Source organism: Lepidochelys kempii, chromosome 15 (assembly GCF_965140265.1).
Source record: "Lepidochelys kempii isolate rLepKem1 chromosome 15, rLepKem1.hap2, whole genome shotgun sequence".
Taxonomy (NCBI): Eukaryota; Metazoa; Chordata; order Testudines; family Cheloniidae; genus Lepidochelys; species Lepidochelys kempii.
The window spans coordinates 11,138,297-11,166,263 of record NC_133270.1 but is presented as its reverse complement, the minus strand read 5'-3'; the positions used below and the strand labels follow the sequence as shown (position 1 = coordinate 11,166,263).

The 27,967-nt window shown below is 47.4% G+C and overlaps 1 protein-coding gene across 5 annotated transcripts; it reads right to left on the bottom strand.

Annotated features, from left to right (window-relative positions):
• Window positions 1-13: 13 nt before the first annotated feature.
• MLEC (malectin) lies at window positions 14-18,122 on the bottom strand. 5 transcript variants are annotated; one of them, XM_073312237.1, is made up of 6 exons: window positions 17,337-17,414; window positions 14,627-14,838; window positions 10,809-10,987; window positions 8,000-8,176; window positions 7,779-7,836; window positions 6,601-6,915 (listed from the first exon to the last, which is right to left on the bottom strand). In XM_073312237.1, exons 2-6 carry the CDS (start codon window positions 14,835-14,837, stop codon window positions 6,686-6,688), a joined length of 855 nt encoding a protein of 284 aa, XP_073168338.1. In that variant the 5' UTR covers window position 14,838; window positions 17,337-17,414; the 3' UTR covers window positions 6,601-6,685. The 5 variants fall into 5 exon arrangements, with proteins under 5 accessions (XP_073168342.1, XP_073168338.1, XP_073168340.1 ...); XM_073312239.1 differs by lacking the exons at window positions 14,627-14,838; window positions 17,337-17,414 and adding an exon at window positions 17,975-18,122; XM_073312240.1 differs by lacking the exons at window positions 14,627-14,838; window positions 17,337-17,414 and adding an exon at window positions 17,982-18,066.
• Window positions 18,123-27,967: the final 9,845 nt, after the last annotated feature.

Sequence of the window (27,967 nt, the reverse complement as noted above, 5' to 3'; positions counted from 1 at the left end):
AGTGACAATATAATTTTGTTTATTTTCCTTTAATACACTGCTGGTTAAAACTGCCAGGCAGTAAATTTCAGAACATTCCCTCAACCAAACATCCTGGGAAAATTAAAAAATAAACAGCTACATGTACCAAAAATAAAATAACCCACCCATACACCCAGCTCTTTTCCCCAAAAGAACAAGTCTTTGCAAAGCCAGTCTAATCAGAAATAGACATCTGTGCTTTTAACCCAGTGCCGAAGATTGATACAAACAAACAGTCACCGCAAGTTGTTATAACCCAAAGCAATGGACAGTAAAAAAAAAATCCTCCTTCAAAATCCTTTAGTACTGATTACTAATACAGACGAAGAATTACCCCAAAAGAAATAGATATTTCTCCCCATATTGCTATATCCTTCATGGTCATTTGAGTCTTGCAGCCTTGAGTAGAGCTTGCAACTGTGTGATTCTTAATACTCAACAAATCAGCTGACTGCAAGAAGCCAATGTTCCCCTAGCAAGGAGGGACATGCAAGCAGCTCATTCAGGCCTTGTCTACACAACCATATCCAAGTCATAGGACCCACTTACAACACAGTTAAGATTTGCTGTGCAGATGGGACCCAAATATTGTCACTGTAATTGGGCTAAAGCCTTGGGCAATCCAGGCTACTGCTCCGAAGACCCTGAGAACTCTACTTTTGTTTCATGCAGCCTGGAGCCACCTTACAGACTTGTTAGTTTCTTAAGCAGGAAGCGCTTGAGTGCAAGAAGTCCCCAGGAGCAGCACAGGGCCAAGTTTACCAACAAGCCTCTAGCGGGTGTTTTACTCACTCCAAGATCCTGACAGAACATGCTTGGATTAAAACCGAATCACTGTGACAGAACACATAAGCACACCCCTAACACACATGAATAAAAAATAACTATGGCTCAAAGATTTTGCATTTCCTAGATTCACACACATTAAGCAGAATTTCTGGTTAAACAAGACTTGTTACAAACTGCTCTTGACACCTGTCTGAGTTGCTGTTTCCCCACTTTCCCTGGGATAAATCTCTACCACACAGCCTCTTGAGCCTTTGCTGTTTGCTATGGATTATTCACATTTCCTGAGCAGACAGCACTCTCTCTGGGAGGGAAGAAAGCACTTCTGTATTTTTTTTTTTAAACAAAACACTTTTTTTGGGGGGGCGGGGGAGTATAAAAACCAATGAGAGTCGTATTGACTAGACCAGGCACAGAGCACCCCAGGGCATTTCCCCGATCTCTTCAGAAATAGTTCTTTAATATACAGCTATAAACTCTGAGTAAGCCAGAGTCCAGGAAGACAGAACCCTGGCTGCAACCTTCTCCTCCTCACACACCAATGCCAGAAGTACACCTGCTACCATATCCTTGGGATGAGTCTGTTCAGATCTGACGTGAAATAATCACAAGTTTCGTGGGTCTGAAGCATCCCCTAACCGTTACATCAAGATCAGGAACTTGGGGCCTATTTATTAAGCTCCATCCTTTCCTGGGAGGAGTTCTCAGTTCCAACCCACATTATATATTCCCCCTCAAGAATCCATGCCTAAGCTTATTTAGAATTAATCACTGGAGAAAATCTGGTGGAAACAGAGGCAAGTGTGAAAAAAAAAAAACCCCAAACCTAGTCCCATTAGACCTTGGCATGCATTTGTCATGGAGATGTAGCAGAGCCAGATAATGGAATTGATTCTGAGATTCCAGACCCTGCTTTCCCTGGGATTCCCACTAAGCAGGTCTCTCTCCTGCCCTAATGGGCACAAGGAGCAGATAGATGCCGCAGAGCATCTGCTACTAGCAGGAGTTTAAGATAAGTTTTGTCCCAAACCACTTTCTCAGAATCTGTTACACATCGAGAGCCGTGCAGACTCCAGTAGTTCTCTCTTTCCCAAGGGACTGTGCGGGCTACAGCTGAAACTGGACTATGTTTCTCATGGTTGCTGCTAGTCCAGTTTCAACCACAGCAAAGCCAGGGATGAAGTACTGTATTCTGCTCTTGGTTTAGAATCCCTGCCACAATGGCCAATCTAGGGGAAGCCCTTTGCTAGCATGAATCACAGGACAGTAAGACAATGCCCCCTTCTGTTAGAGGGGCAAATGCCTGGATTAGGGACCGTCTCCTCCAGGAGTTAGATTTAAAAGAGGAAACAGAAGTTCCTTAAAACAGAAGCTTCTTCCAACAGACTTGTGATCAAACCACAACAAAAAGGCACCAAAAATGAACATAAGCATTTGCTTTGGCATTCCACTTGCTTCCACCTGCAATCCCACAGGGAAAAGTTAGATTTCGTTCCACTCACACAAACACTACAGTACAAAGTTACAGGGCTGGTTTAAAGCTACTAAAGCCCCACAAAATTCAGAGTTAAGGATGAAACAGATCCTCACTCTCCCAACTGCACTGCAGAAGAAAGGCTCAGGTGTGTAAGGCTGCCTGCTATTCTGACATACCACACCCTAGGCACAGCAGGTAGGGAGGAAAAACATAAATCTAAATCTCCACCTGCAGTTTGAATACCCTGGGCTAGGAAGGTTCAAGTCAAGCCCATATCATCATCATGTGGCTTTTTTAAATGTTTTTAAGAAAAAAAACTTGTCTAAACCTGTTTTCTAAACAATCTGTCCCACAGAACACAACTGTCTATCCTCAGGCTTCTCAAGGTACACTGAGCTGTGGCCTGAACGTGCTCACTCCGCCCTGCCCACTACTGCAAGGACACACACAGGAACCAGGTCCGTATTTGCCTGCTGCTGTTTTGTTTGTGATACTGAATTTTTACACTACCTTGGTTGTTTCTAACTGGTCTCCTAACCCCAGGGCACTGGCCTGCATTATAGACTAACAGAGCGTAAGGCTGTGGAAAAGCTCCTCCTTTATGGAAGCAGAACAGCAGCCCAGATGTTCCAAAGGCAAACAGCCAGCCAGAGTTTGAAGCGTGTCATGGAAGCAATCACTGATTCTCCACTCATTTCCACCATGCAGCAGTCTCACCTGCTGATTTAGGGGTCCCCAATGAAGGGATGTAGGTTCAGTGTAATATCACAAGTAACACTGCACTAATAGTTACAGGCCTGGACACACCGTTGAATTTGCTCAAATCCCTAAATACAAATTGAAACCAACATCAGTGAAAGACAACAGCTAAATGATAAGATATTCCAACATATCAACAACAGAAAAATAAAGTAGCCCTAAACCACCACCCCTGAGCTGCGTACCTCTTGCCAGTCTTAACCAGCTGAAATGCAGATGCAGCTAAGAAGAGATCTAGGCAAAAGCAAGCCATAATCAGACCTCAATATCCATTCATATGTTGGATGGGTCCCTCCAACCACCACACACACACCCCCGCAACCCCAACCCTTCAAGAGTCCTTATTTAAAAAAAAAATAAAATAAAGCAAAGCAGGTGTTTCGTTTGTCTCAAAAGGATCCTTCAAGCGAAGTCCGAAGCTGCCAGGAAGGGAAGGGTTGGAACAGGAAAGCAAAAAGGAAAATTGCTTTATTATAGTACCATCATGGGGCCAGGAGACCCAGCAAGCAGCTAAGGGAGGGAGCCCACACCCATGTGAGTATCACACCCCTAGTGCAGAACATAAGGCTTGATAACCAAGTTATGGGTAAACAGAGCAAAAAATATTCCATTTTTAAAAAAATTAAATAAACTGAATTAGTTTTATTCAAGAAACATAGGCTGAAACACACAGCAGAAGCCGAATGCTGTGCCAGCTACCCCTAAAGACACGCTGCTTCATCCTCAGGTGGGAGTCCAGCACAGAGCAAGTGTATTGCTACTATCAGAAAGGGGAGGGTGCAGGGGGGAGAGAGAAGAGGATCAGCTACCATGGCCTTGCAGAGGAGTGGACTAATCTAAAGGCCTCATCCGTCTCTAACTCCTACGATCCTAGATGTGGGCCCTTGAGCTCAAGCTGTGCAAGGTGCAGGGACTGAGAGGTGCAGAAGGAGACTTGTCTTTAAGAAATGCTGGCATCTCAGGGGAAGAGAAGAGCACACTCCTCAATTGGTAGGCTTGTTGTTTTCAAGATCAAGTTCTTGGTTCGTCTAATGAATCGGGGCAGTTTGTGCTGAACCCAAGAAGTTCCTGCTATTTGATTAAGGTTCCAAACCCTGTGCTGTTCTAGTGTGTTAGAGTGATCAGATAATGGCCAAAGAGATCCAGGGAAATCATAAGGTTAGACAAAATTTTTCAGGCATTGCCGCTCGGAATAAAAAATGTCCTCAAAATACACCTTTTTAATTGACTCATACATTAAAAAAAAATAAGCATTTAGGAGTGATAAGTGTCCAGGAGGACACAGCTGAATGAAGCTGCTAGTCCCAGGCCTCCCAGTGTTTCAGAGCTTGACTTGCTCTGGAGATCTACTGCTGGCCTTCTCCTCGTGGGTAGGTTTTTTATTATGGTAAAGCATTCTCTGACTGTTTTACCAACTGAACTGCTTGTGTGTGCATTAGTGACAGACAGTAGCAATGGGAGAAAGCTCAGTTGGATCCTATATTCTGCACTAGACTTACAGAGTCAGAATTTTGGTTAAACACAAAGCAGCAATGCACTTGCTCAGAAAGATGGCTGCTTTGGGGACCAATGTTCTGACAGTGCCCCTAGCTCCTGTCTTGGCAATCATGGCTGAGCAACACTTTCCACAGCTTAAAAATTAATAGGAAGAAAGTAAATGCTTTAGCTGCTGTAAATGGACTACTCAGAGCTCTGCTGACCCTTCACCAAGAGGCTCTGTGTAGCTTATCTAAAGGCCAGGTGTGAGTTGAGCAGCTACATACAAGTGTGCTCAAAAGCAATTGATAGGAAAAGTCAGAATCCAGGCAGGAGCAGCAGGGGGATTACTTAGTCAAGCTGCATGGTATGAAGCAGATGAGATGCTTTTCAGAAGAAACAGATTTAGCCCAAGGCAAAGAGAATTCTGCCCTGAGGATCCAGAGGATGAATGTTATTAGAATGAAAGCTGACAAGGCTGGTGCCTCAAGACTTAAGCTCCAAAGAATACCCTTTACAATGGCTGTACAAGGTGCTGGGCACTTCCTGTGAGGAAGGGAGTGCAGCCAATTCCCATAAGCCAATGGGAACTGAAGCTGCTCAGCACTTTGCAGATTCAGATCTTAACTGATGCCAGCTGCCCAAGGACCTCCAGTTTCAGATCAGGAAGAGTGTCTGGATTCCACATTGCAGGCTTTTGTTTTCCACACTGCTCTCCTGATTACACCAGACTCAGATCCAGAGTGAAGCAGCCTCTCCTGCCACCCCACTCAGAGAACACATGCTCTTCATGCAGGTCCAGAGTCCACTTGCTAAGCTAACAGTGGGGGAAAGTGAACAGGGTAGCTCAGACCTATCATCAGGTGACCACAGAAGCTGACCAGACTGATCTACAGCAGTTTCCATCTATTTCAGATTCTCCACAATGGATGGACATGCTCATCCTACAGGACTGAGAGGCTGGGCTCCTTGGCACTTGCCAGCATCTAATTCTTAGGCACATCCTGATATTCCAAAGCCTATGCAAGATAGTTAGTGGTAGATACAGACTTCAATCTCACATTACTGCAGACTGAATCAGATCAATGCAGCTGATGCAGAATGATTAGAGGGTCATTGGAAAGTACTTGAAGGGTGGCACTGCTCTGTCTCATGGCTGCCAGACTATTGATCATAGCAGGGATACACAAGCATTGGGGGCTCAGAGCCTCCATTTTTTTTGGTCACCTGGTTCTCAGCCCCTCCAGGCGAGACATTGTACACTAGAGAGGGCAAGATGGGATAGGGATTGAAGTGAGCCATTGTGAAGAAAAATATTTAAAAGGAAATAAAAGCCACAACTGATATAGAAACCAAACACATCTGGGGCAGAGACACTGCAGCAAAAAGCCAGCAGCCTATTGCAGGTCACAGCAGAACCCCTGCAGCAACGATCTAACATTACACAATTATCAAACTAGGAAAGTCTCTCCCAACTGGTGCAGAAAATCAGGCCGAATAATCCCCTCAGCTCTTTTTGCAACTCACTCTAAAGTTGGAACCTTTCCTGGAGACCCATCAGCAAGTCTGAGCCTGTGTATCTTTAGGACAGAGAAGTATCGTGCATTTAGTTACACACATTCAGGTAGCTGTGGAAAAGCCAGTCTCTTTTTCCCACAATTGTTAGTCACCCAAAGGCACCAGAACATCTGTGCACACTTCTGACCAAAGCACACATCCAGATCTCACTTCAAAGGCTGTTTTTCCAGGCAACATTCAGAGAGTGCTTCCCTGCTTAGCTTCTTAAGCTGGGACCAATTATCCACCTGGATAAGGGTACAGCATTTGGATCATGCAGCTTCCTCTCCGTGCGGGATATGGACCAAAGTTCGCCAGCATCAGCTTCCTACAGCCCAGACAGACAGCAAGAATCCAGTTTAATCTCAAGTGCCCCGAAGAGGAAGGGATGCTGCTTATGGTGCAACAGGGGAAGCGAAGGCCTCGCTGCTCGCTGGCTGGGGGAAGGCAAACTCCCCCCTTTACCTGTACCTGCCGTTCATTCCAAATGAACTTTTTTTCCCTTAAATTATGAAAAATATGGAGAAACTGAAAGCAACCGCATCTGGTCCGACTCCTTTCCTCCTGGCCTGCGGCCCCTGCCACTGCATCTCTGCATGGGGCTTGCCCTCACAACCGGCAAAGGCAGAAGAGGGTAGGAATGAAGACACCAAAGGCCACCAATATAGGGAACATGAGGCTGCTGTTGTCCGAGGCGTAGGGGTTTGGTGTCCGGGGGCCTGACTGAACCCGGTTCTTATTGGCCTGTTTTTTAACGCTGGAGCCTTCATCGTATTCTTCTTCATCTTCCTCATCCTCCTTTTTCTCCAGGCCAGGGTGAGGCTGCAGCTTTGGAACGTCTGTTGGAAGAAAAAGAAATTCACCATTGAGAACGCTGCAAGGAGCCGTGAGAATTCCAACAGGCAATTGACTCAAGCTGTCTCATCCCACACCCAGCCAGCTGGAACAGGGCACATGGGGCATCCCGTAGACTGGTACAGTCCCACATTGCCAGGGCTCCACTCCAATACAAGCACCCTCATTCATGAAGATGATTTCATGGCTCCACTCTCAGCTTGTGAAGCAAATATTAGTATATGAATAAGGCCCTACCAAATTTGTGGCCATGAAAAACGCATCACGGACCGTGAAATCCCGTCTTCCCCTGTGAAATCTGTACAGTAGACGGTAAAAGCTCACAAAAGACGAGATTTCACAGGGGAGACCAATGTTTCTCAAATTGGGGGTCCTGACCCAAATGGGAGATGCTGGGGGGGTCACAAGGTTATTTTGGGGGGGATCATGGTATTGCCACCCTTACTTCTGTGCTGCCTTCAGAGCTGGGTGCCTGGCCAACAGCTGCCACGCTCCGGCCGCCCAGCTCTGAAGGCAGTGCTGCTGCCTGCAGCAGCGCAGAAGTAAGGGTAGTAGTACCACAGGCCCCCGTAACAACCTTGCGACCCTCCCCCAACTCTCTTTTGGGTCAGGACTCCTACAATTACAACACCGTGAAATTTCACATTTAAATAGCTGAAATCATGACATCACACTTGTGATGTGCTAGGACAAAACTTCACAGGGGACAGCGGAGGGAGATGGGCCTGGGTGAGACAGGTCAGTTAAGGCTGCCACTATATGGAGAGTGCTTTACACATGGTTTAAAAGGCCATGAGTTGCCTCCAACCTAAAAAGTCTTGAAGGATTATTGTGAAAAAAAACTTACCATCCACTGTTCCTTGCAGGATGTATAGTGCACAGATTTTCGGATTGTCATAGTATCCCTAGCGAAAGGGAAGGCAAAGGTCAATGCTGCAGGGTCAAAGAAGAAATACCCACACCCATCAGTCACTTCCCCTCTCCCTATGCACATCTGAGGTGTGAGGGACTGGGTGGAGATGAGAGGAGAGAGAAAGAAGGGGCTTTCCCCTAACCAGGGTTTGTTACCTTGACAAACTCAATGTGGAGCTTCCCTGTGAATGTGGAAACCTCTCCCTGGACACTCAGCTTCCCCTTTCTGATGCTGATGGGAATGATCTCGTCGTGAGCTGTGCTATGTCCAACTCGGTCAAAAATGTCCAAGTCCTTCACCACCACGTGGCCATTCAAGCGCACATCAAACACCTTCAGGGGTGGAAGAGATTGCGGAGAGTATCAGAGGGGAACCAGACACATGACTGAGAGGGGACAGGACAGAAACAGTCTGTGCTTGTTACAAAGCCCGGGAGATAAGAGGTATTATTGCACGTGCCACCGAACCAATGCAGATTCTCTGTGCATATGGCAAGCTGTCTCCACCCCCTTGTTGAGAAGAACCCATAGCCCAAAAATAGACCACTGAAGTTAAACATTTAAGCCGTTTAAAAATGGTTTCAAATACACAAACCTGTATCCTGCCTCTAACACGTCTCCATAACTACTGTACAGTACTGAGGACTGCAGGGAGTTTTATTAGGCCCTATCCTCAGAAGTACCATGCACCCACACCTCCTGTTGACTCAAGTGGGAGCTGTTAGTGCTCGGCACCTCTGAAAATTGTGCTCTTGGCTTTTCAATCCCAGTAGTCTGGTGGTAAAACAGGGGAAGGAGAGACACGAGGGAAAGAAACAAATGTTGATGAGACCAGAGGCAGAAGGAAGGGGATGAGTTAGGTAAAGAGACTGAACAGCTAACAGAACGGAAGCTAATCTCTGGGCTGCGGTGACTCAAGCATCACTCATAGCCTGGGATACCATCACAACTGCATAAAGGAAGTAGGTTAGTCTTTAAATCCTACAGAACTCTATTTTGTCAGGAGAGCCTCCTGTTCACATCCAATTATTTCCATCCTTCTGATCAGCCTCTACAACCAATGTTGCTGCTTAAAATAATCACCACATAGGGAAGCAGCATGGTCCAGTGGACAAGGAACAAGACTAGGAATCAGAAGTAGGGTTCTAATTCTAGCTCTTCCATTGACTTATTGTGTGGCCTTGACCCCCGTGTGCCTCAGTTTTCCCAACTGCAAAATGGGAATTACAAAGGTGGGCAAGAATCATTAAGTGCTTTGATGTCTCCAGAAGAAAGGTGTTATACAAAAGTCTAGTGTCAGTCACATTTCGCTATATAAAGTCAGTTGAAGACATGACTTCAAACAAGTACATCCAGCTCTACTTTACATTAGAAATTGATATGGGAGCTCAGTATCACTTTGGAATGCATCCTTAGAAACAAGTTCATCCCTGGGGCAACTCCACTGGGGTCAGTGGAGTTACATTAGAGAGGACTGTAACCCTTAGTACGTTTCTTTTATCCCATTCTGTGGCTACTCCTACCCATATATATAAAACACATAACAGATGGTGATGTGCAAGAAGGCAGAGGGGAGCTGTGACCCTAAGAGCCCCTTAATGCCCACTGGCAAAGGGTTCACAGTCATGTAACAGGTTTCAGAGTAACAGCCGTGTTAGTCTGTATTCGCAAAAAGAAAAGGAGGACTTGTGGCACCTTAGAGACTAACTAATTTATTAGAGCATAAGCTTTCGTGAGCTACTCTGATGAAGTGAGCTGTAGCTCATGAAAGCTTATGCTCTAATAAATTGGTTAGTCTCTAAGGTGCCACAAGTACTCCTTTTCTTTTTAGTCATGTAACAGCAACTCCTATCAGGCCTGACAAACTCACTATTCCAGTCATGGTATTTATCTATAAAGAAATGTCCTGTAAGGTATCAAATGAAAACTTATATCATACTGGTCATCATAATCATTAAGAACAATTAAGAAATGGCAGGTGTATACTGAAAATATGTCTAAACCCAGCAAAGCAGGCATGACTGATAAACAAGGTGTTCCTAGACAAAGGAATACTGATTAACCTGTCTGCCTAATTCTCCAATGTAAACCGAGCATGGTAAAAGCCAACATAAGCAACCTTCATTTGCATATTAAGTCAAAGGAAAGGCAAATTAAGAAAAGGATGAGAAAGACATCATGAACAACACAGCACATGCATGCCAGCAGGGAACAAGAACTTTATCTAGGGTTACCCTTCAAAAGAACACACTTCAAAGATTTGCTGGAGTCTCTGGGGACTCATTTCACTGAGAAACACACCTGGAAGAGGGGAGATTCAGGAAAAATCTGGATCCTGGTTTAATTGAAAATCCATAAACTTTGTGAAAGGACTTTGAGGGTAAGAAAAATGCTTCAGCCAAAGGACTATAGCTCACTAAAGTTATGGTTAGACTCTTAGAAGCATGTTAATATTTTGTTCGTAACCATATCTGTTTCCACTATCTTTACTCAGTATCACTTACATCTCTGTTCCAAATACACTTATTCTTGGTTTTGCTATAAATTCATCTGAATGCTGTTAAGGGTGAATCCTCAGCTGAGTGTGTAATATGCCTCTTTAGAGACAGAAGACTTGGTAATTTCTGTGACTGTCCAGTGACAGGGGCTGGATACTGCAGAGGAACACTCCACATGGAGTTTCGGGCAGTGAAGTGCACCTGAGGTTTACCTGTAAGGCAAAGCAAAGGCTGGCAAAGCTTTTGAGGAGGCTGTTTGGGTGGTTAGCAGACCAGAGTGCAGGGAACTGACGCAGAGGTTAGCTCCCATGAGACTCTCACCCTCCGCAGGGGGTAACAAGGCGATTCTCGTCCTGAACTCCCCAAAAGGATGTCACAGGAACCTGGCATACACAGCCCTAGACAGAAATTAGCATCATCAGAGATAACCAAGTAAGGATCCTGGGTCAGGGGTAGACTTAGCTTACCTTCTGCTGGGACTGTGCAAAATAGACTTCAGCAAACTTCAACACCACAACGTAGTCACCCTCCTCCTTGATGGGGACTTCATACCCAAAGGTCTCCTCGTTGTAACGCTCAGTCTGGTACAGAATCTGATCCTCTGTGTTGGACCGCAAGATTGGCAGCTTCATACCATAGTCAGAGGCTGGGTTCCAAATATAAAATCAACAAGAATGCAAGGGTTAACTTCTGCGGCATCGGCAGAAGACAACTCTATAAACAACCTCCAAGCACCTGCAAGAGGACCAATTCTCTTGAGGCCCCATAGTCCCTCCTAATTCTGACCAATGCGGGGGGGAGGGGGCGCAGAGAAGAGGGGTACTACTTTCTTTCAAGTGTCCCCAACCCCACTTTACCAACAGCCATACTTTTTTTGAATTCAGTACATCAGAAGGGGAGGCAGGTTGAGCAGTGGCTGGAGGAAACCCAGAACCTGAGGAAAACTGAATCCTACAGAAACACAGTTCTGAAGAGCAACCATTTCCAGGCCAGTTAGCAGAGACGAAGTCCTATTTCACGACTGGGTGTGTTGGGGTTCCCCCGAGACCTCTTCCACTTGGTTCCCCAAGATCTCAGTTCGACTCCAGTATCATTTCTCAGCTTCCTTTATTTGGCATATAGTAAAGCTACATTGATCAGACTCAAAGATAGGGGATGTGTATACAGCATACCACACATCCAGAAGTTATACAGCAAATATCTTCCTTTATATATGTTTACAAATTACACTGCATCACACATTTTGGGATGGCTTAAATCACTCTGTAGGAACCAAACCCTGTACAGCACACACTGTCCATGCATAACTTACTCTTTACCTCAACTTACATTCCAGGTTTATCTTATCCTTTGTTATCCCGTCCATTGTACATGGTTCCCTGCGTGTTCCCCTTATCTTAGCTAGTACAGACATTCTGTTTCCAGCCCGCTGATCCATTTACCTCCCTAATCCTGTCTCCCAAGAAATAAGGCCTCACCTATGTCAAGCCAGGCCTACACCATCAGAGGACTTGGCCAAGAGTTCAGACTTCTCTAAAGAAAGAGCACTTAGGCCTGGTGTACACTTGCGGGGTGGGGGGGAAATCAATCTAAGTTACGCAACTTCAGGTACATGAATAACGTAGCTGATGTTAACGTATTAGATCTACTTACCGCGGTGTCTTCACTGCGGTAAGTCAACGGCTGACGCTCCCCCCATCAACTCCACCTGCGCCTCTCGCTCCAGTGGAGTACCGGAGTCAACTGAAGAGCGCTCGGCAGTCGATTTATTGCATCTTCACGAGACACGATAAATCAACCCCTCCTGGATTGATTGCTCCGCAGGTAAATGTAGACATGCCCTTAGAACTTCTAATGTTTTAACCAACATGATGCAGTGCACAAATGAAATGAAGTCAATTTAGAACTGAGTTACCTCAGAAAATATAATCCCATCTCCTGCAACTGACTTGAAATTAAAAACCTAATTACAAAAGCCATGTTCCATCTAAGAGAAAACATACAGGCTGGGAGAGTGTTGCGTGTATTAGAGGGATCTTAATAAAACCCCTTTCTTCTTGCTAATAATCCTTCAAACACTACACAGGGAACCTGAATCAATAAGAATGTGCGCACCCGAGGGCTCTGATGACCATGCAAACTATCTCATACAATTTCATGGGGTATACATCAGAGCCACATGCATGCAGTGAGTCTTTACTTCAGTTATCCGTACACCACACAATGAAGAATCTTTGAAGAATGCTTCTAGCTGTGCTGGTATCTGAAGCAATTATGGAGGTTAAATACTTGTTTGCCCTTCCTTGTTTAATATCTGTATCATAATGGAAATCAGGGGCCTCAATCAGCATTAGGGCCCTATTGTACTGGGCACTCTACAAACCCGTAAGTTGGCATAAGCCCTAAAGAGCTTACAATCTAAAATGCTATTCCCATCGGATGGAATAGGGGAGACTCTGGATGGCATCTGCACAACTGGCACTTCCAGTCAGCAGTGAAAGCTGATCTAGCGTTTAGATGTCAGCTGACAGTTACTATTTCCACTCCCATTTCCATGGAAACAGACATTGGTTTGGGTCGGCCAATGCAGAGTAAGCCAAAAGCTCTACCCAGTTGCCCAGCACCTACATCCAAGCCCATGGAAATGACTGAGAGGAAACTAACACCAGTTCTACACAGTGAGAACCCTGGGGTAAGACTTCTATTGTTCTGTAACCACAAGTGAGGGTCATGGGGGCTTGATCATCAGAACCACAGGAGGTGAAGAGCTCTCACTGTTTTCACATCCTGATGTAAATACATCCCTTTTTTCAGCTACAAGTTAACTAATTATAGTAGTCCAAATAGCTCATAAACACTAGCTCAACTCCTATTTAATGCTGCAGGTTAGAGACAAGCCTGCAGCGAAACGAAGTTTGTCATCAGGCTGGGATAGCGACCATCTGAGTGAATTCACCCAATCACACAAATGATTAGTTAAATTTGTATACTGCAGTTCTGTATGATGCAATGGAAGTGGATCTGAATTAGCTGTATTTTAGTTATGGTGAAGAATGACTGAAGCACCAAGACAGAAACAAACCATTGCACATTAAAAGTAACAAAAGTAGCCACTATCTTCATTTGTTTGGCATCTGGATATGCTATAAATCCCTTAGCTATACTTTCTCCCTAAAGTCCCAGGATCGGAATTTGAGGTTTGAGGGAAACAACCCTAAAATACCATCCCAGGACTTTTAAACCATCAGCAGCAGGATTTCTGCTGCAGCCATTACCTGCCCATCTACACAAGTGGGAGCAGAATGAGTAACTGAGGGAACCAAAATGATGGTGTAATAAAAACCGTTGAGGGAGAAGCAAGATAGCAGTTGAGTTCATGGGTTAAAGTCTTACTTGCTGAGCCGGGCACTGTGGTTGCAGCAGGGTTATTGTAACAGGCTGCTGTTCAGTGAGGCACCATGAACAAACACTCTTTTGGGAGGAGCAAACCACAAAACTGCTGCAGTTTGAAAGGGAACCTTTTTTTTTTTTTTTTCCTCCAGATTAGCATTCTCCTCCAGGTTGCATCTGCAAGTGTTAATCATACAGTTGTAGGTCAGCCTCCCCTCAAAATTAATAATGATATTTGAACACCTACAGCTAGTGAAATACAGGTCACCAGCAGATAAGCCTTTGGTGGGGCAAACTAAAAGCTTATAAGCTTTACAGAGTACACACATTTAAATGGTAAATTCCTCTGGGCTATTACTTGTGTGTGAAGGGCCAACCACATCTAGGGCACTGTGTAAGTAGTGACACCATCACTGCAAGGAGAGCTGCATCAATACTGTATGTTGCAGCTCTAGCAGTGATAGGCAGGAGACTCAAGCCTTGAATGGGTAATTCACCTTGTCTGCACCACAAGAGGTACCTGTTGCTGATAATGGGTGTATCTTAACACAGTCCTTTGTCACACTTGCTGCTAAGTGATATTGTGCTGCCACCATTATCAGCAGCAGGCAATTTCCACACCACAGACAAGGCTTTAGAAGTCCAGCAGCATCTGCAACACTGAGACTTTGTCTACACTACACTTTTGTTGTTAAAACTTTTATCACTCAGGGGTGTGAAAAAACACCCCCCTGAATGACAAAAGTTTTAACAACAAAAAGCATCTGTGTGGACAGCGATTCCTCGGCAGGAACTGCTCTCCCACCAATGAAGCTACTTCCCCTTTTTGGGGGTGATTTTATTTTGTTGCCAGGAGAGCGCTCTACCTGCGATAAAGAGCAGCTACACTGCTTACCTTGTAACAGCGCAGCTGCAGTGGCACGGCTGTACCGTTGTAAGGTGTGCAGTGTAGACACAGCCTGAATCTGGATCGCAGTGTTTGACGCTGTGTCACAGTACCTGACTAGACAGGGATCATGGTCTTTACCTTCAGCCATCATCATATTAGAACATCCAGAAGTGGGCAAAGGAGAACAGTAACTTGGTTCCCAAGAGACATTATTCATGCTGTGGGCAGATAAAGAAACCAGCATCTCACTTCAGGAGGCTTAAGAGCTGACTGGCTCCTCCCCTACCCTAGAACTGGGGATCCAAAGTGCAGCTGCAACATACTCTATGTCCTACACCCTCTGGTGGATTTTTGATTTCACTGCTTCAGCAGCTACAACAGTGGCACATACCCCATACTAGTGTATCCCCATTTACTGCCTTCGCCCAGGGCACAGCTAATGTAGAATGCTGCCAGAAATGGTGGGGGATCCAACAGCCACATTTTCATTTACCGTGACCTCCCATGCAATAGGTACTAGGGTTCCTCATTCACCAGCAGGTGCTCAGCCCTGCTGCTCCTGGTAGAATTCCATCATTGGGTAATGGGTGCTGCCACCATACAACATGCAGTTCAGCTGTGGAAAGTGCCTGAACCCTGTGCTTGTCTCACTGAGACTGTTCCCAGCTGGGCTTCAAACTTACAGCCCCTGCTGAGGAAACTGGAGTCTTTCTCTGGAAAAAGCAAGTTGCTGCATGTTGTTCAGTGGTCAGGCTACCAAACTGGCATCACCTTTCAAGAGTAAGTTCCACTTCAGTCCATAAGGACAGGACTCCCCCTCAGATGACATTCCTTAAATCTAAAGCAGAGAACTTGAAGTTTCACAAGGCAAAACCCTGCAAGTCTCATCCAGTTAGCAGGGAGTTACCATATTTCAGGTGAGACACTGGGCATGCTCAACAGAGAGGTGTTTTTTTTGCAAGTCAGTTTTGCAGGCTACAGCCAACATAGTAGTCTATCAGCTCCTGTGGGCATCCCCCCACCCCAGGCCTTGTTAAACAGAAGCTAAATAACTTCTTTTAAAGCTGCATCCAACGAAGTGGGTATTCACCCACGAAAGCTTATGCTCCAATACGTCTGTTAGCCTATAAGGTGCCATAGGACTCTTTGCCGCTTTTAAAGTTCTTGTTGCTGATAAGTATCACTTTAATATTTACAGCTTTCTGACGGACAACACAGAGAGCTCAAACAGTCTGCTCCTGTGAGGTCTGATGCAGGGTCCCTAGAGTGCTCATTTTCTTTCTCTCTCCCCCATTGGAGGCTACCCTCTCAGAAGTTAGATCTAGACTCTTCTCAATGAGACAGACACTAATGCCCTAGCATTCAAGAAGAGTGCAGCTATTCAGATATGAACAAATAAGCAACTTTTGCTCAGTTAGGATCACATGCTAGACTCATGACATAATCAGAGCTGGAAGACACCAACCTCCCAACTGTTCTCCCCTGCCTGCTGAAACAGAGCACATGCTGTAAAGTCAGACTCTGCATCTCTACAAACAGGTGCTCTCGTGTATGCACCTGGCCAGAGTGTGTCATGGTGGCAGGAACAGGTAGCTCTGAGTGTTATGCAAGTTCACATGCAGTTCAAAAGCACTATCAGCCCAGTCCCCTTCCTCATCTGGAGAGAAGGAAGGGCACAGTGCTGGGAGCAGCCTTCCATTGCCACATGGCTCACAGCATGTGACAAGGTACTAAAGAGTACCAGTCTCTCTTCATCCCCCTAACAAAAATCCTCCTCCCTGTGACTGGAAGTTACAGAACAGGGAAGGAAGGAGCAGAATGGGTACCCAGCATGGCAAGTGCTGAGGCTATCAACAGGAAAATGGCAACCAAGTCAAAGAGAAGCGGAGGGGCAGGGGAACCTTGATCACTTTAACAGATAAGAGGAGGGTTCACCACTTGCTGGGTGACTGGAGACAAGAACTGCTGTGATAGGGAACTCCTCCAGAGGAGCCCCTCACCCTGCAGCCAAGGGCTCCAGATGGGGAAAGGAAGAGGTGAGGAGAGAGGCCAGGAGGAAGCAGGAGGGGACAAACAAGGCAAAAGGGGTGGCGGGCTAACCTAGGGCACTGAGGACATGTAAGGCTGCCGCACCCGGGAGTTTAGCCCCCCTGGCCATCCAGTGCTGACTGGCCCAAGCCAGCAGGACTCCGAAGTCCTAGACGGATGGAGTCGCCCCTTTAGTCCCCCTTTGAGAGATACCTGGCTAGGGGCCGTGGGCAGCAGGCCCCGGTCCGCACCTGAGCCAGAAGCCTCCAAACAGCCCCGGCCAGGGGCGCGGGAAAGCGTCTAGCCCGGCTCCAGACGGCCCCGTTAGCCCCTGCTCCTAGCGCTCACCGAGCCCGCCACGGGGCGCGGCGGGCAGCCGGGGGGTGCCGGCTGAGCCCCGAGGGGGAGGGTTAAGTGCCCTCCAGACGCGCGCCTATCACCACCTCACGCCGCCCGCCGCATGGCACGGAGCCCCCCGGACCGGGACCGGGACCGGGCCCGGGCCGCGCGGGCGGCGGGTGCCACAGCCGGGGCTGGTGGCGCTGGCGGGGCAGCGCGGCAGGACGGGGCCTGCGGGGCGAAGGGGGAGCGGGAAGGGCCCGGCGGGAGCTCAGAGGAGATGACGAGAACAGGTCGGAGGGAGGCGGGACGTGGCCAGGCCTCCGGCTCCCTCCGCCCGGGGCCTCACCTCGGCCCACCCGGCCCTCGAGCGGGTCTTTGCGGAAGTGGATGCCGTTCACGTCCACATGGGCCTCGCCGCCCGCGTTCACTGCCCAGATCACGTTGTCGGCCAGGCCGGCTCCCGAGGCCCCCAGCAGGGCCGCGAGCACCAGAGCCGCCCCAGGCGCCCAGCGGGCCCCGGCCGCCCCCATCTCCGGCTCCCGGCTCCGGCTCAGCTCAGCGCAGCCCCGCCCCGCCGCCCATGCCGCCCTCCTCTTCCTGCCGCGGCAAGGGGGCAGCCGAACCCGCTGGCCAGACGGCTGGAGACCAGCCAACCAGTCACCACCCGTGGTCTTGAATGCTAACTACCTGCCCGTCTGCCATTGGGTATTGGAGTCACCATATTTGTATATTAATACAACGAAGAGCCAATAGGAACGAGCCAGGATAGCAAGTTTGGTTGAGAGATAAGCAGGTACCAGGCGGCTCAGGCTGTTGGGCTGGCAAAGGCCGGGGGAGCGGGGACTGGAGCGCACCATGTGCAGGGAGTGGTACAAACCCACGCTCCCGCCCTCCCCCGAACGTCTCCTATTCCCGAGCGGGTGATAGGTTCCTCCTCTCTCTAGGCTTTTACCATCCGCTCGGGAGGGGGGACACGGAACGCACCACTTGCCCGAAGTGGGAGACGCTTCTCCGCGACCGGGCCGGGCTCCTTGGGCGCGACCATTGGGACACAGAGGAGGAACACGGCAACGCAACGTCCCCTCACTCCCGGGCCAGACCGGCCCCTCTCTCTGAGATCGCTCCCAAGGGTCCCTCCAATCAGGAAGCTCCAACACGGCTGGAACATAATGCATTGTGGGAAGGCAACGGAACGGAAGCAGGCGGGTGGCTGAGTCTGTGAGGGTTCCCATGGCAACAGTCACCGTCCCTGTTGCCAGTGGGATGACGATTCTTATCAGACCCGAGCCCCTCTCTCCCGGGGGGAGGGGGATCCCCGTGCGGGTGCCGGGCCCCCGTAGCCTGAGCGTGGGGGATCCCCGTGCGGGTGCTGGGTGCAGCAGCTCTGCTCCTGGTGAAGATCTAGCCCATGGCAGGGTGCAGGGGGTGACTGGTTTCTTTTGCTGATGGAGGGGGAGGACATTTGTGAAACGCTTCCTTAAGCATCACCAGTTCGGTGCATTGGGTGCAGGTGCTGGAGGTGCCTGAAGAGAAGTTGGCAGATGGGGCCTGGCGTTTCAGGGCCTGCCCATGGGTGAGGCAGGCAGGTTAGGAAGCCACATTTTTAATCTCAGCCCCTGATTTAACCCATAAGCGGAGGCCCCAACCCCCACTATGCACAGACAATCACTAAATGAAAGAAAGGAATTCTTGTCCGGGTTCATAATGGAAACTGTCGAGAAGCCAAGTAGATCCCATGACCCCAGCTAGGGCAGTTTCTGCAAGACATCTGCACACCAAACAAGTACATGTTCAAAGGAAAACTTTTTAGATTAGGGTGTGCTTACTTGGTGTCCCACGTACACCCTTCTCCCCCACCTCTTGGCATTTCTCTCTGTCCTTCCAGCTGTCTCACTTTCCTTCTTTCTCTCTATCTCTTTCCTTAATTTACATCAGCCATCCAGCTCTAGTTTCTCTATTTGCAGAGAAACTGGAAAGGTGTAATTTGTGGGAATAATGTTATTTCCATTTTTTACTTAATCATATATTTTATTTGTATGGACATAGAATTTACATCCTATTATCATGATGCAGAGAACATCCTGTTAGCAGCATTAGTTCTGGATAAGGATTGTAGCATTTGACCCAACTTGACTGAATTCTCTAGATGGAATCATCCCATACTCTACATCATACAGTTGCTGACATTCAGCAACCAAGCAGTTGCAGCCAAGAGGAAGCATATAAATGCCCAATGTGGTTAACAACACTACTCTCAAACACATCTCACAGGTTATTCCCAGTGAGATGTGACTCTTGCTTTACAAACTTACGGGTTGCTTGGCCAAGCAGGAGGAGCTTTTCTTTAAACATCAGGGCAGAGTCTGTTTAAAACACTTTTTGTTCCATTCTCTGCTGCCACAGTTAATGTTGCCTCTGCCTGTCACGTTTTATTTGAGTGCCCATTACTATGCTGAGTAGATAGGTGGGAAACCAGTTTGTTAGAGCGCAAACTATTCTGAAACAAGATGGGGGTAGCCACAGCTGCTGAGAGAGACTCATTAGGCAGTCTCTGTAGGTGCAGCTTTTCATCAGATCAGAAGAGTGCTTTCTTTGTGTTTATGCTTTTTATAGGGACTGTTAACCCAGTTTTAGTTCAAGCAATACACTATTCCTACACAATCCACTGTCCAGAATCCAAGATGGCATAAACACAGGACGGAGCAAAACATAGTAAATGTCTCTTGAGACTGAGGGAAGTGAAAGACTCTGGATGGTGTCTACTAAGAGATCTCTGAGTTGGTGTGAGGGGAAGCAAAGTGTCTCTGGGGAAAGCACAAGAGGTGGCGAGACAGGGAAGTGAAAGGTGTCTGGGGTGATTGCAAGAAGTGAAGATATTGGGAAGTCAAAGGTCTTAGGGACGTAGTCCCTTTTCTGATCTTCATAATAAATGCAGTTGAAAGATGAACTGCCAGGGAAGGAAAGTATTCATGTCCTTTACTGTTCTTTAAAGGGTTTAAAGTTATTGCATCTAATCCTCACATACCCCCCCCCACCAAATATTGTGTTTTACAGAAGAACTGTCAGGTCCTCACATGTCCTTATGTTATTCTGGAGGACTATGACAAGATCTTTGGAGGACTTGGCATGGGACTTCACAGGTGAAGTTTAGATGAAACATGATTTTTTAACTAAGTTCTTGCCTAAGGTAAATGGGGCCAAATAGCCTCATGATTTTCAAATTTGCCCCAGTATGACCATGAATGTGATTCTTGTTGTGGTCCTCTCTCTCTCTCTGTTACCCCTGGAAGTCTCAGACTCAAGCTGGGTTCATCTGATGTCCTACTTGTTCCTAAACATGCCACACTGGGTGGCTATCACACTGGCTACTTACCATCTTTTATCCAAACTTTGGCCAGAGGCACTGCCATATTTTAAAAAATCAAGTCCATAGTCTTTTTGTCCAGTCTCTTTGTCTTTAATCACAAGCTCAGCACTACAGATTGTAGTTGAAATTATTCTACATCTTTTCTAAAGCACCTTGAGACGTTTTGGCAAATACAGTCTTGCAAAAGCTGAGTTGGTTCAGCAGCAGGATACTAAAGCAATCATTCCTAAGACCTGCAGAGTGTGAAGCCCCACAAGTGGGATCCCCTTAACTCCTTTCATACTGGGATGAAAAAAGTAGCCTGTCCTGATTTTGCATACATTGGTCACTAGAGGGCAGTATGTGGTTAGAGCTGTGTCCCAAAATGCTTTGCAATGGGTTGTCCAAAGGAATCTGGCAAGACCCATGTTCTTTTTTTAAAAAAAAAAAAAAGTTAAGCCAGAGACCTGGGGCAGCAGCATCTGCCACCCCTAGAGCTGGTGGCAGGAAGTGCCGTCTACAAAAACACTTCATGTCAACTCCCATTCTTGGAACCTCATTCTCAAATGCTATCTACCCACAGACCAATCTCTAGAAGAGGGGAAGCCCAGAACAATATAGTGGGATAATTAGCTTTATTAGAGCTGCTCTGTGCTCAGAGAGAAACTAATGCCTTCCAAAAGTAACACCCTTAAAAAGAAATCCTCTAAAATATGTAGGCATCTAACTCCCATTGAAATGACATTTGAAATGGAGGAAAACATGGCCATGTATCAAGGTGTAGTCAATATGAATAAGTGACTGCAGCCTTTCTACTATTCCCACTTCATTAATTACAAAACGCATTTTCCAACTCATTTTTAAAATAGCCATCACTGTTTTAAAGGGACACCATTGTCCTGAAAATCACTTTTCCTTCTGAATATATTGTGCTTATTGTTAAAATTGGTATTGCTGACACAGATTAAAGAAAAACATTTTCTCTGTTTTTTCAAAGTTTTCTTTGGCCATTTGACAGCACTTTGTGTGCAGTCAGTTTCACTGATGATGGTTAGTTGCAATTCCCATCTCATCTGCTAGCATGCAACATCTGTCTCAAGCACTGCTCAGAGGGATCTCATATGCTTAACCTAAGGTCCTGCTAAAGTGTGTTTACTAATACCAATGGGCAATGGCAGCAAAACAAAGTGAAGAGACATCAGGCAGGTGTGTGCCAAAAGAAGGAGCAGAGAGATGGCTCTAAGCAGATTTAGTGATGTTGCTCTCTGGTCTACCCAACAGACCCCCTAAGCATCACTAGGAGAGCCACAAACCCTTATGCTTTTTAAATGGCCTTTTCATGCTATTGAAAGGGGACTCCTTTAGAACAGTGTATTATTTGAAATAAGTATTCCAAGTTGTGTCCCTTTAATATCTCTGTGACTGGGAATTGTCAAGGAATGGGATGTCCAGTCTGCTGACTGTAGCCCTAATCCTGCACACTGCTCCATAGGGACAGACCCCAGAACCTCGCCCTTAGTCATGACTAAAGGACTGCTAAGCAGCAGCATGAGAGGCTGGAAGCTTTCACAGTTGTTTTAAGGTTAGTCTTCTTAGTTACTAGAAAAATAGGTGAAGGAAATATTAAACCAATGTTAAATTAACTGCACACACAAAACCTAATAAATCAAACTTTCATTCTCCAATTGCAAAATGCTCTGACCTCTCTCATGCATTGAAATAATGATGAGCACTCCTTTTTTCACAGACTTTAGTAACAAGCGGTATTGGGAGGCTCAATTGTCTGTTTGTAAAGTTGTCTGAGATCCTCCAATGAGATACAAGCTGGTATTGCTGGTTCCGTGATTCAGAAGCCTCCACATTCTCCTCAAACTGGTCCAGAAAGGAAGTTACAAGTGCTGTTGCTGTCCCAGAATAGAAAGGCTTTCCTCCCTTTTAGACGATTCTGAATCTGGAAAGAGTCAACCCTGGTGCAGACACCTTTCAGCCCAGAAGGGTTCTACATGTTTACAAATAAATGGCTCCTTCCTCAGGAACTTCCTCAGGCCTTGAGTCAGGGATGAAAAAGTCAATAATTTGCTCAAACAGCAATTGCAGAATTCCTGGCTGCATTCTAACTGTCTGCCTCAGACCAGGAGCTGCTTAGGGGGCTATGTGTAGACAGGCCCTTCTTTTGTATCTACCCTCAACTGTGTAGAGATTTTACTGCATTAAAGATATTACCTCACTCAACTTGTCTCTCTGCAGATTTTACTATTAAGCAAATTCACAGGAACATCTCCAAAAGGCCATGGTCCTTGGCTCTAGCTAGATAGGACTCTAGTTCGTGTCTGCTCCTGACCAATCTGACTCCATCTCATTCTGCCATCTGGCCTCATCCTCTCCAAACACAAGCAATCCACAGTATTCAGCTTCGAATCCAGCAAGATGACTTTAGCCTCTCAAAGAACTGAAGGGTTTACCTGTCCTGAGTTGCCTCCAGAACATCAGCAATCTCAGCAGCACCCTTTCACCATAAGAGTGACATGGCAGTGAACAGAACGAGAGGCCTGCCCAAGCAAGCCACAGAGAGGACGGTGCCCCCACTTTTCAGTCCTAGTGATAACGAGAGTCCTAGGAGATGTAGTAGTGCTCTGAGAATTTTACATGACATTCATTGTGAATTTTTTTTCCAACTGGTAGAATAACTGGAGGTAGTCCAGGGGATCAACTCCCAGGCATTTCATTTTCCCATTGGTACTTGCCACTCTGAGTCAGTACAGATTCTAAGCTCACTGCCTTCTTGCTTCCATAGCCCTGGGAAAGAAGAAGCCAGCTGTACTCTGTCCGCTCATGGCATCAAGGTACAAGCTTGGGAAAGAGCTAACTTTTGTTGCTCCCCCCTCCCCAGCGAACATGGTTTGCTGTGATGATTCCAGGCATAATTTCTCCTGAGTATTTCCAAGTGTCAGAGGTGAGCTATGCAGAGAGCAGGCTCCAAATAAGCTGAGCTGAGTTTGAATCCTAGTAGCTGGTCTGGTGGAGGCTCACCTGGCACTAGCCTTGCCTGTGGCAACACACAAGCTGTAGACACAGTAGCTCCAGCTCCCTGATGGGGACTCAGTGCATTGGTTAAGTCCACATTAGTGTGTGGCTCTAGATGAGCCTGGTTCACTTGATATCAAAGTGATGTAACTGGGCCTCCACAGCAGCACTGTCACAAAGAAGGGCTTGTTAATATTGCAGGAGGCAGAGAAAGGCCTGATTGTGAGACATCATGAGCACCCATAGAAATCAGTGGGCACTCAGCATGCTTTGCACCTCTCAAAATCCCCATGATGCTGGACTCTTGCCTGCTCCTGACAGTCCTTCATACCCATCAGGGAACAAAAGTTACGTGGGTGGCAATGGCATCACTCCCTAGCTCAGACAGACCCAGTGCCTGGATGGATTAAATCCAGTCTAATCTCCCTGCTATGCCTGTGACCTGCTGGGTGTCCCGCAAATTCAATTAGCAAGAGAGTGAAAGCAGCCTGTCCTGGAAGAATGCCATTCTGTTGGCAGGGCAGAGGGAGGCCTCGTTAGGCTCATTTATACCGATTACAGCCGATCCTCACTAATCCCTCAAGATTTCTCAGTTTAAACTGTGAGGAGCTTGGGTCAGCAGCACAGCTTCTAAGCACTTAAATTCTTTGTATGTCACAAGTTACTGTAATGAGGCATTAGCTAGAAAAGGGAAATGAAATGGCTAAGGGGAGGGTGAACAAGAATAGCCTGTCTGTAAAACACCCATGAAAAGGAAGGGGATGGTTTTGAGATATAAACTCCAGGTTCAAGCTAATCTTTGCATGGGTTCAAATCCATACAGGATCAATTAAGCCTTGAGATCCTGTTGAGGTATATACACTGAGCACCAGATATTTTACTGTGTGGGGGACTTCAGATCAAAGCACCTTCAAAACAGAGCCCTTCTCTGCTGTGCATGGACATTAAAGATCCCCTGGCACTTTTGTGGCAGTAGGGGGTTGCCTGTCCTTCTTTAGCTGAAATTCCCTCCCACTGCCCCAGGTGGCTGCATTTTGGTGGTGCTGCGAGTCTGAAGTGATAAAGCACTTTGGGGTCTCCAGGGGTGGTCAGTACCAACAGCATGGATACACATCGGCTGTTATCAGTTATGATCAGAAGTGGCCGAGAAACTCTCTGACTGGCCAACCTCAAGCGACCAAAAATCGTGAGTCAGACCACAAAAAATCATGAGATTTAAAAAAAAATTGATAGTGTGGTTTTTGGTCAGTCTTGATTTTTTAACTCCCCCTGCCCACTCCCTGTATGTGTGTGTGATGCTTAGTATTGTGCACTGTACCAATTTTACTGGGAAATGTGATTCTGACCCCTGCTTCAGAAGTGCTCATAGCCACACCTGCCCGTTCCCTGCCCAGCAACTTCTGATGCCTCCCAACCTCCAAACCAATCCTTTTATCAGTTCTACCCCCCCCAGCTTCCCCCTTCAGTTCTGCCCCATAAGTTCAGCCACCCTCAGTTGAGCCCATCCCCCACCTCCATCAGTTCAGCCCCCCAGCCTCACCTTTGCTCCTGCTGGATTCTTCACCCCCCACCCACCCACACACACACACCTGGGAGGCTGCAGCAGGAACCCCTCTGTACCCCTGTCCCTCCCCAGGCTGAGTGTTGCAGGGGCGGAGTAGAGGGCTGTCCCCACTGCTCACAGCAGGGAGTGGAGCTGCTGAGCTCTTGCTGCTCCCTTCCCTCCTCCCTGAGAGCTGCTTCTGGGTAGCTGAGAGAGCTCTTCCTACAGCAACTCTGACTGTTGCTGGGCCCCAGGAGGCAAGTAAGGGGGGCAGATAGCCAACTGGGGGGCTGGGCTCAGTCCCTCAGGCAGGGCTCAATCTTGTTAGAGGCCTGGAGCTTTTTGCCTTGTCTCCAGCCAGACTTCAGCCCAGCCAGAATCCCCTTGCTGGGGGGCATGCCATGGCAAAACCTGGCAGCACCACTGGTGAGGGGCATTGCTGGCTGACGTCGCTCATCCATGACAAACCTGAGCAGTCGGCCAGCCCATGTCAAGGTGGGGCAACCTTTGCCCAGGAGGGGCACAGAGCTGGGCTGTGCTCTATGAAGGGGTGGCTCAAGCACAGCCCTTACCTCACAGGGATCTCAGACAAGCTCTTCACTTTCATCTGTAGTCTGAACGTGCAGCCCACAGAGACACACAGCTCACCATGCCTTGCTTCATTCAGTCCAAGCAGAAGGTTACCCCGTATGCTGGGAGCTCTTCCTGCCCCACCTTTCTGGTGTGTGACCCAGGAAGGGGCTCGCTCAACTAAGGAGGGTTTGTCTGGAGGAGGGGCAGCCATTGCCATCCAAATGCACCTGCTGCTGCACTGAGGGCTGGTATGTGTCACTCAGGATTGCACAGTTGCTGGTGAAGAGCAATTTCATTGGGGTTGCTTGGAGGAGATTATACAGGGACCTAATGGCTGGCCTCTGGTGCTTCTCTGTATAAGGCCAACTTCAGCTTCCTATGGAATGTGAATGAGCAAACCTGGCCCGTCCCACCCTGCCTGGCAGCATATCACACAGGGGGCAACCCTTCCTCTGACACTGACCTTGGGCCTCCTTCCTTCCTGTCTCAGAGGCAAGTGCTCCTCCTGATGGGCTGGTGCTGGGCAGGCCTCAGGCTGCTAGTGGCCCCTTTATTATCTCTTCTGCTTCCTTTCAATTCTAAGACTCAGCTGGCTTGGAAAGGGTCACATGTCCCTGCTATGAACAGGAAAAAGGGAAAGTGGCATATTGTTGTCTGTCCCCTCCCCAACACCACACTAATCTCTCCAGTTAAGAGAGTATCTTCCTCTGTGCCTGCCAGGTAGCTTATTATTCACTGAGTAGCAGGCTTGCTTAGCACCCAATTTGGCAAAAGAGGAACTAGGTCTAGTTGCAAGAGTGGAGTTCAGCCTCTATGATTCAGTTCTCAGTCCCTCTGCTGCCACTGTCAGGTTAGTCATGGAACCCACTAACAAGGGCTGAGACCATCCCATCCCCACCTGCAATAGGTCAAGGACATTGTCCATAACATTCAGACACTACCAATTTAGATGGGAGATAGTGCTTTAGACACAAAAGGCTCTGTATCTTGGTACTAATCTGCTAAACCAGCCAGTCCCCTGACCCATGCTGGGTTTACATTAGAAACCTACAAGTGAAAGGCCCAGTGTTGTCTTCTCAATCCCTGGAGCTGTCCCCTGTCCCTGGAGCTGTCTAGAGCAGCACTGAAATTAGATTAATTCATGAGTTGCACCTGTATTTATTCTGCATGGCTGGTGCCTTCAATTAGTCCTCTTAAGACACCAGTCATTTACTGTGGAGGGAGGTTACAGGCTATATTATCCTTAGGAATTATCAGTAGTCAGGGTGGACAAAACAGAGAATAGAGACCCATGGATGGGAGACAGAACCAGGGCTCAGTGAACATGATAGACTGAAACAAGATCAGGGCTATCTTGATGGGCAACATGGTCACACTCAGCTAAGGTCAAAAACACTTAGAGACAGCAGCCTGAAGCCTTGTCCTGATGAGTACAGGGCCATGGCAAGAAAGAGAGAAGGGAGACAGATGGAGCCTTGCTTGTTCCATATTGTCCTGCAGGGCTATTTGGAAGCCTTCCTGGCACTGGCTGGGAGATGAAAGCAAAAGGATTATCCCTGGAATGAGATTATTAGATTGAAGATTTAATCTCTGACCCTGTCAGCACAAAAAAATAGCAAAACTCCCTGGGATTATTTGAGGTTGCATAGGGAAATAAAACCAGCCCTGGGAGGAAGAGACTCTGCTGGAACCAACAGCAATCATCACATGCATCCAGACCAGCCCCCTCTGACCTATCATAGGGTTGATCCTGCAGTGAGGAGCTAGTGGGTTTATGGGGAATGCCAAGACTTTCCTCAACAGAAGCCTTGGGCTTTCATGTCTACTCTAGACCAACTACAGCCTCTTCATGCAGCACAGCTGTGCCCTGATGCAATCCACAGCCCCAGTGGTTCCATAGGGCAGAGCTGGACTCAGTATTCACAGGTGAAATTGTGTTTAGTGATATTCTTTCTTCCAGATTAGAGTGAGAAAGCCCCCAGTCTCTGCCATCACCAGACAGGAAAGGCACCTCCCTACCTTCCATCTATCAGAGCACCCTTCCCCCCAACACATGCACTGCACCTGCATCCCACAGGTTGATGCTTTGTCAGGGTTACTCTAAGCATATGTGATTATTTGTAAGCCCCCAGGAGCAGTAATGAGCAGAGAATGTGCCCAGTGATTGAGATTATGCATTCTGGGGAATCCTGTGCAATTTGGACTCTGTGCAACCTCCATGAATGGGCTTATGTTTTTAAATAAATTAAGACAATGTCCCACCATCTGCTGCTGCAGGCAGAGGAGCCTCAATGCAGGGGCAGGCAGCAAGCAGGCAGCCAAAGAGACAGTTACTGTGACTATTTTACCCATTCAGAGGCCACATGCACACAAGCTCATTCCCATCACACACACACACACACACACACACACACACACCTGCACTGTTCCTATTGCTCAGTATGCCATGTGCATGCACACCTACTCTTATCACACACACATGCATCAAGTG

Bases quoted from the DNA above. Each gene is read 5' to 3' on its own strand.
- MLEC (XM_073312237.1), bottom strand. From the start codon at position 14,837: ATGAATAATGTCTCTTGGGAACCAAGTTACTGTTCTCCTTTGCCCACT. The intron at 10,988-14,626 runs GTAAGCAGTGTA...TTTGGAACCCAG, and splicing joins TGCAGCTGCGCTGTTACAAG to CCTCTGACTATGGTATGAAG. The intron at 7,837-7,999 runs GTAACAAACCCT...CCCTTTCGCTAG, and splicing joins TCCACATTGAGTTTGTCAAG to GGATACTATGACAATCCGAA.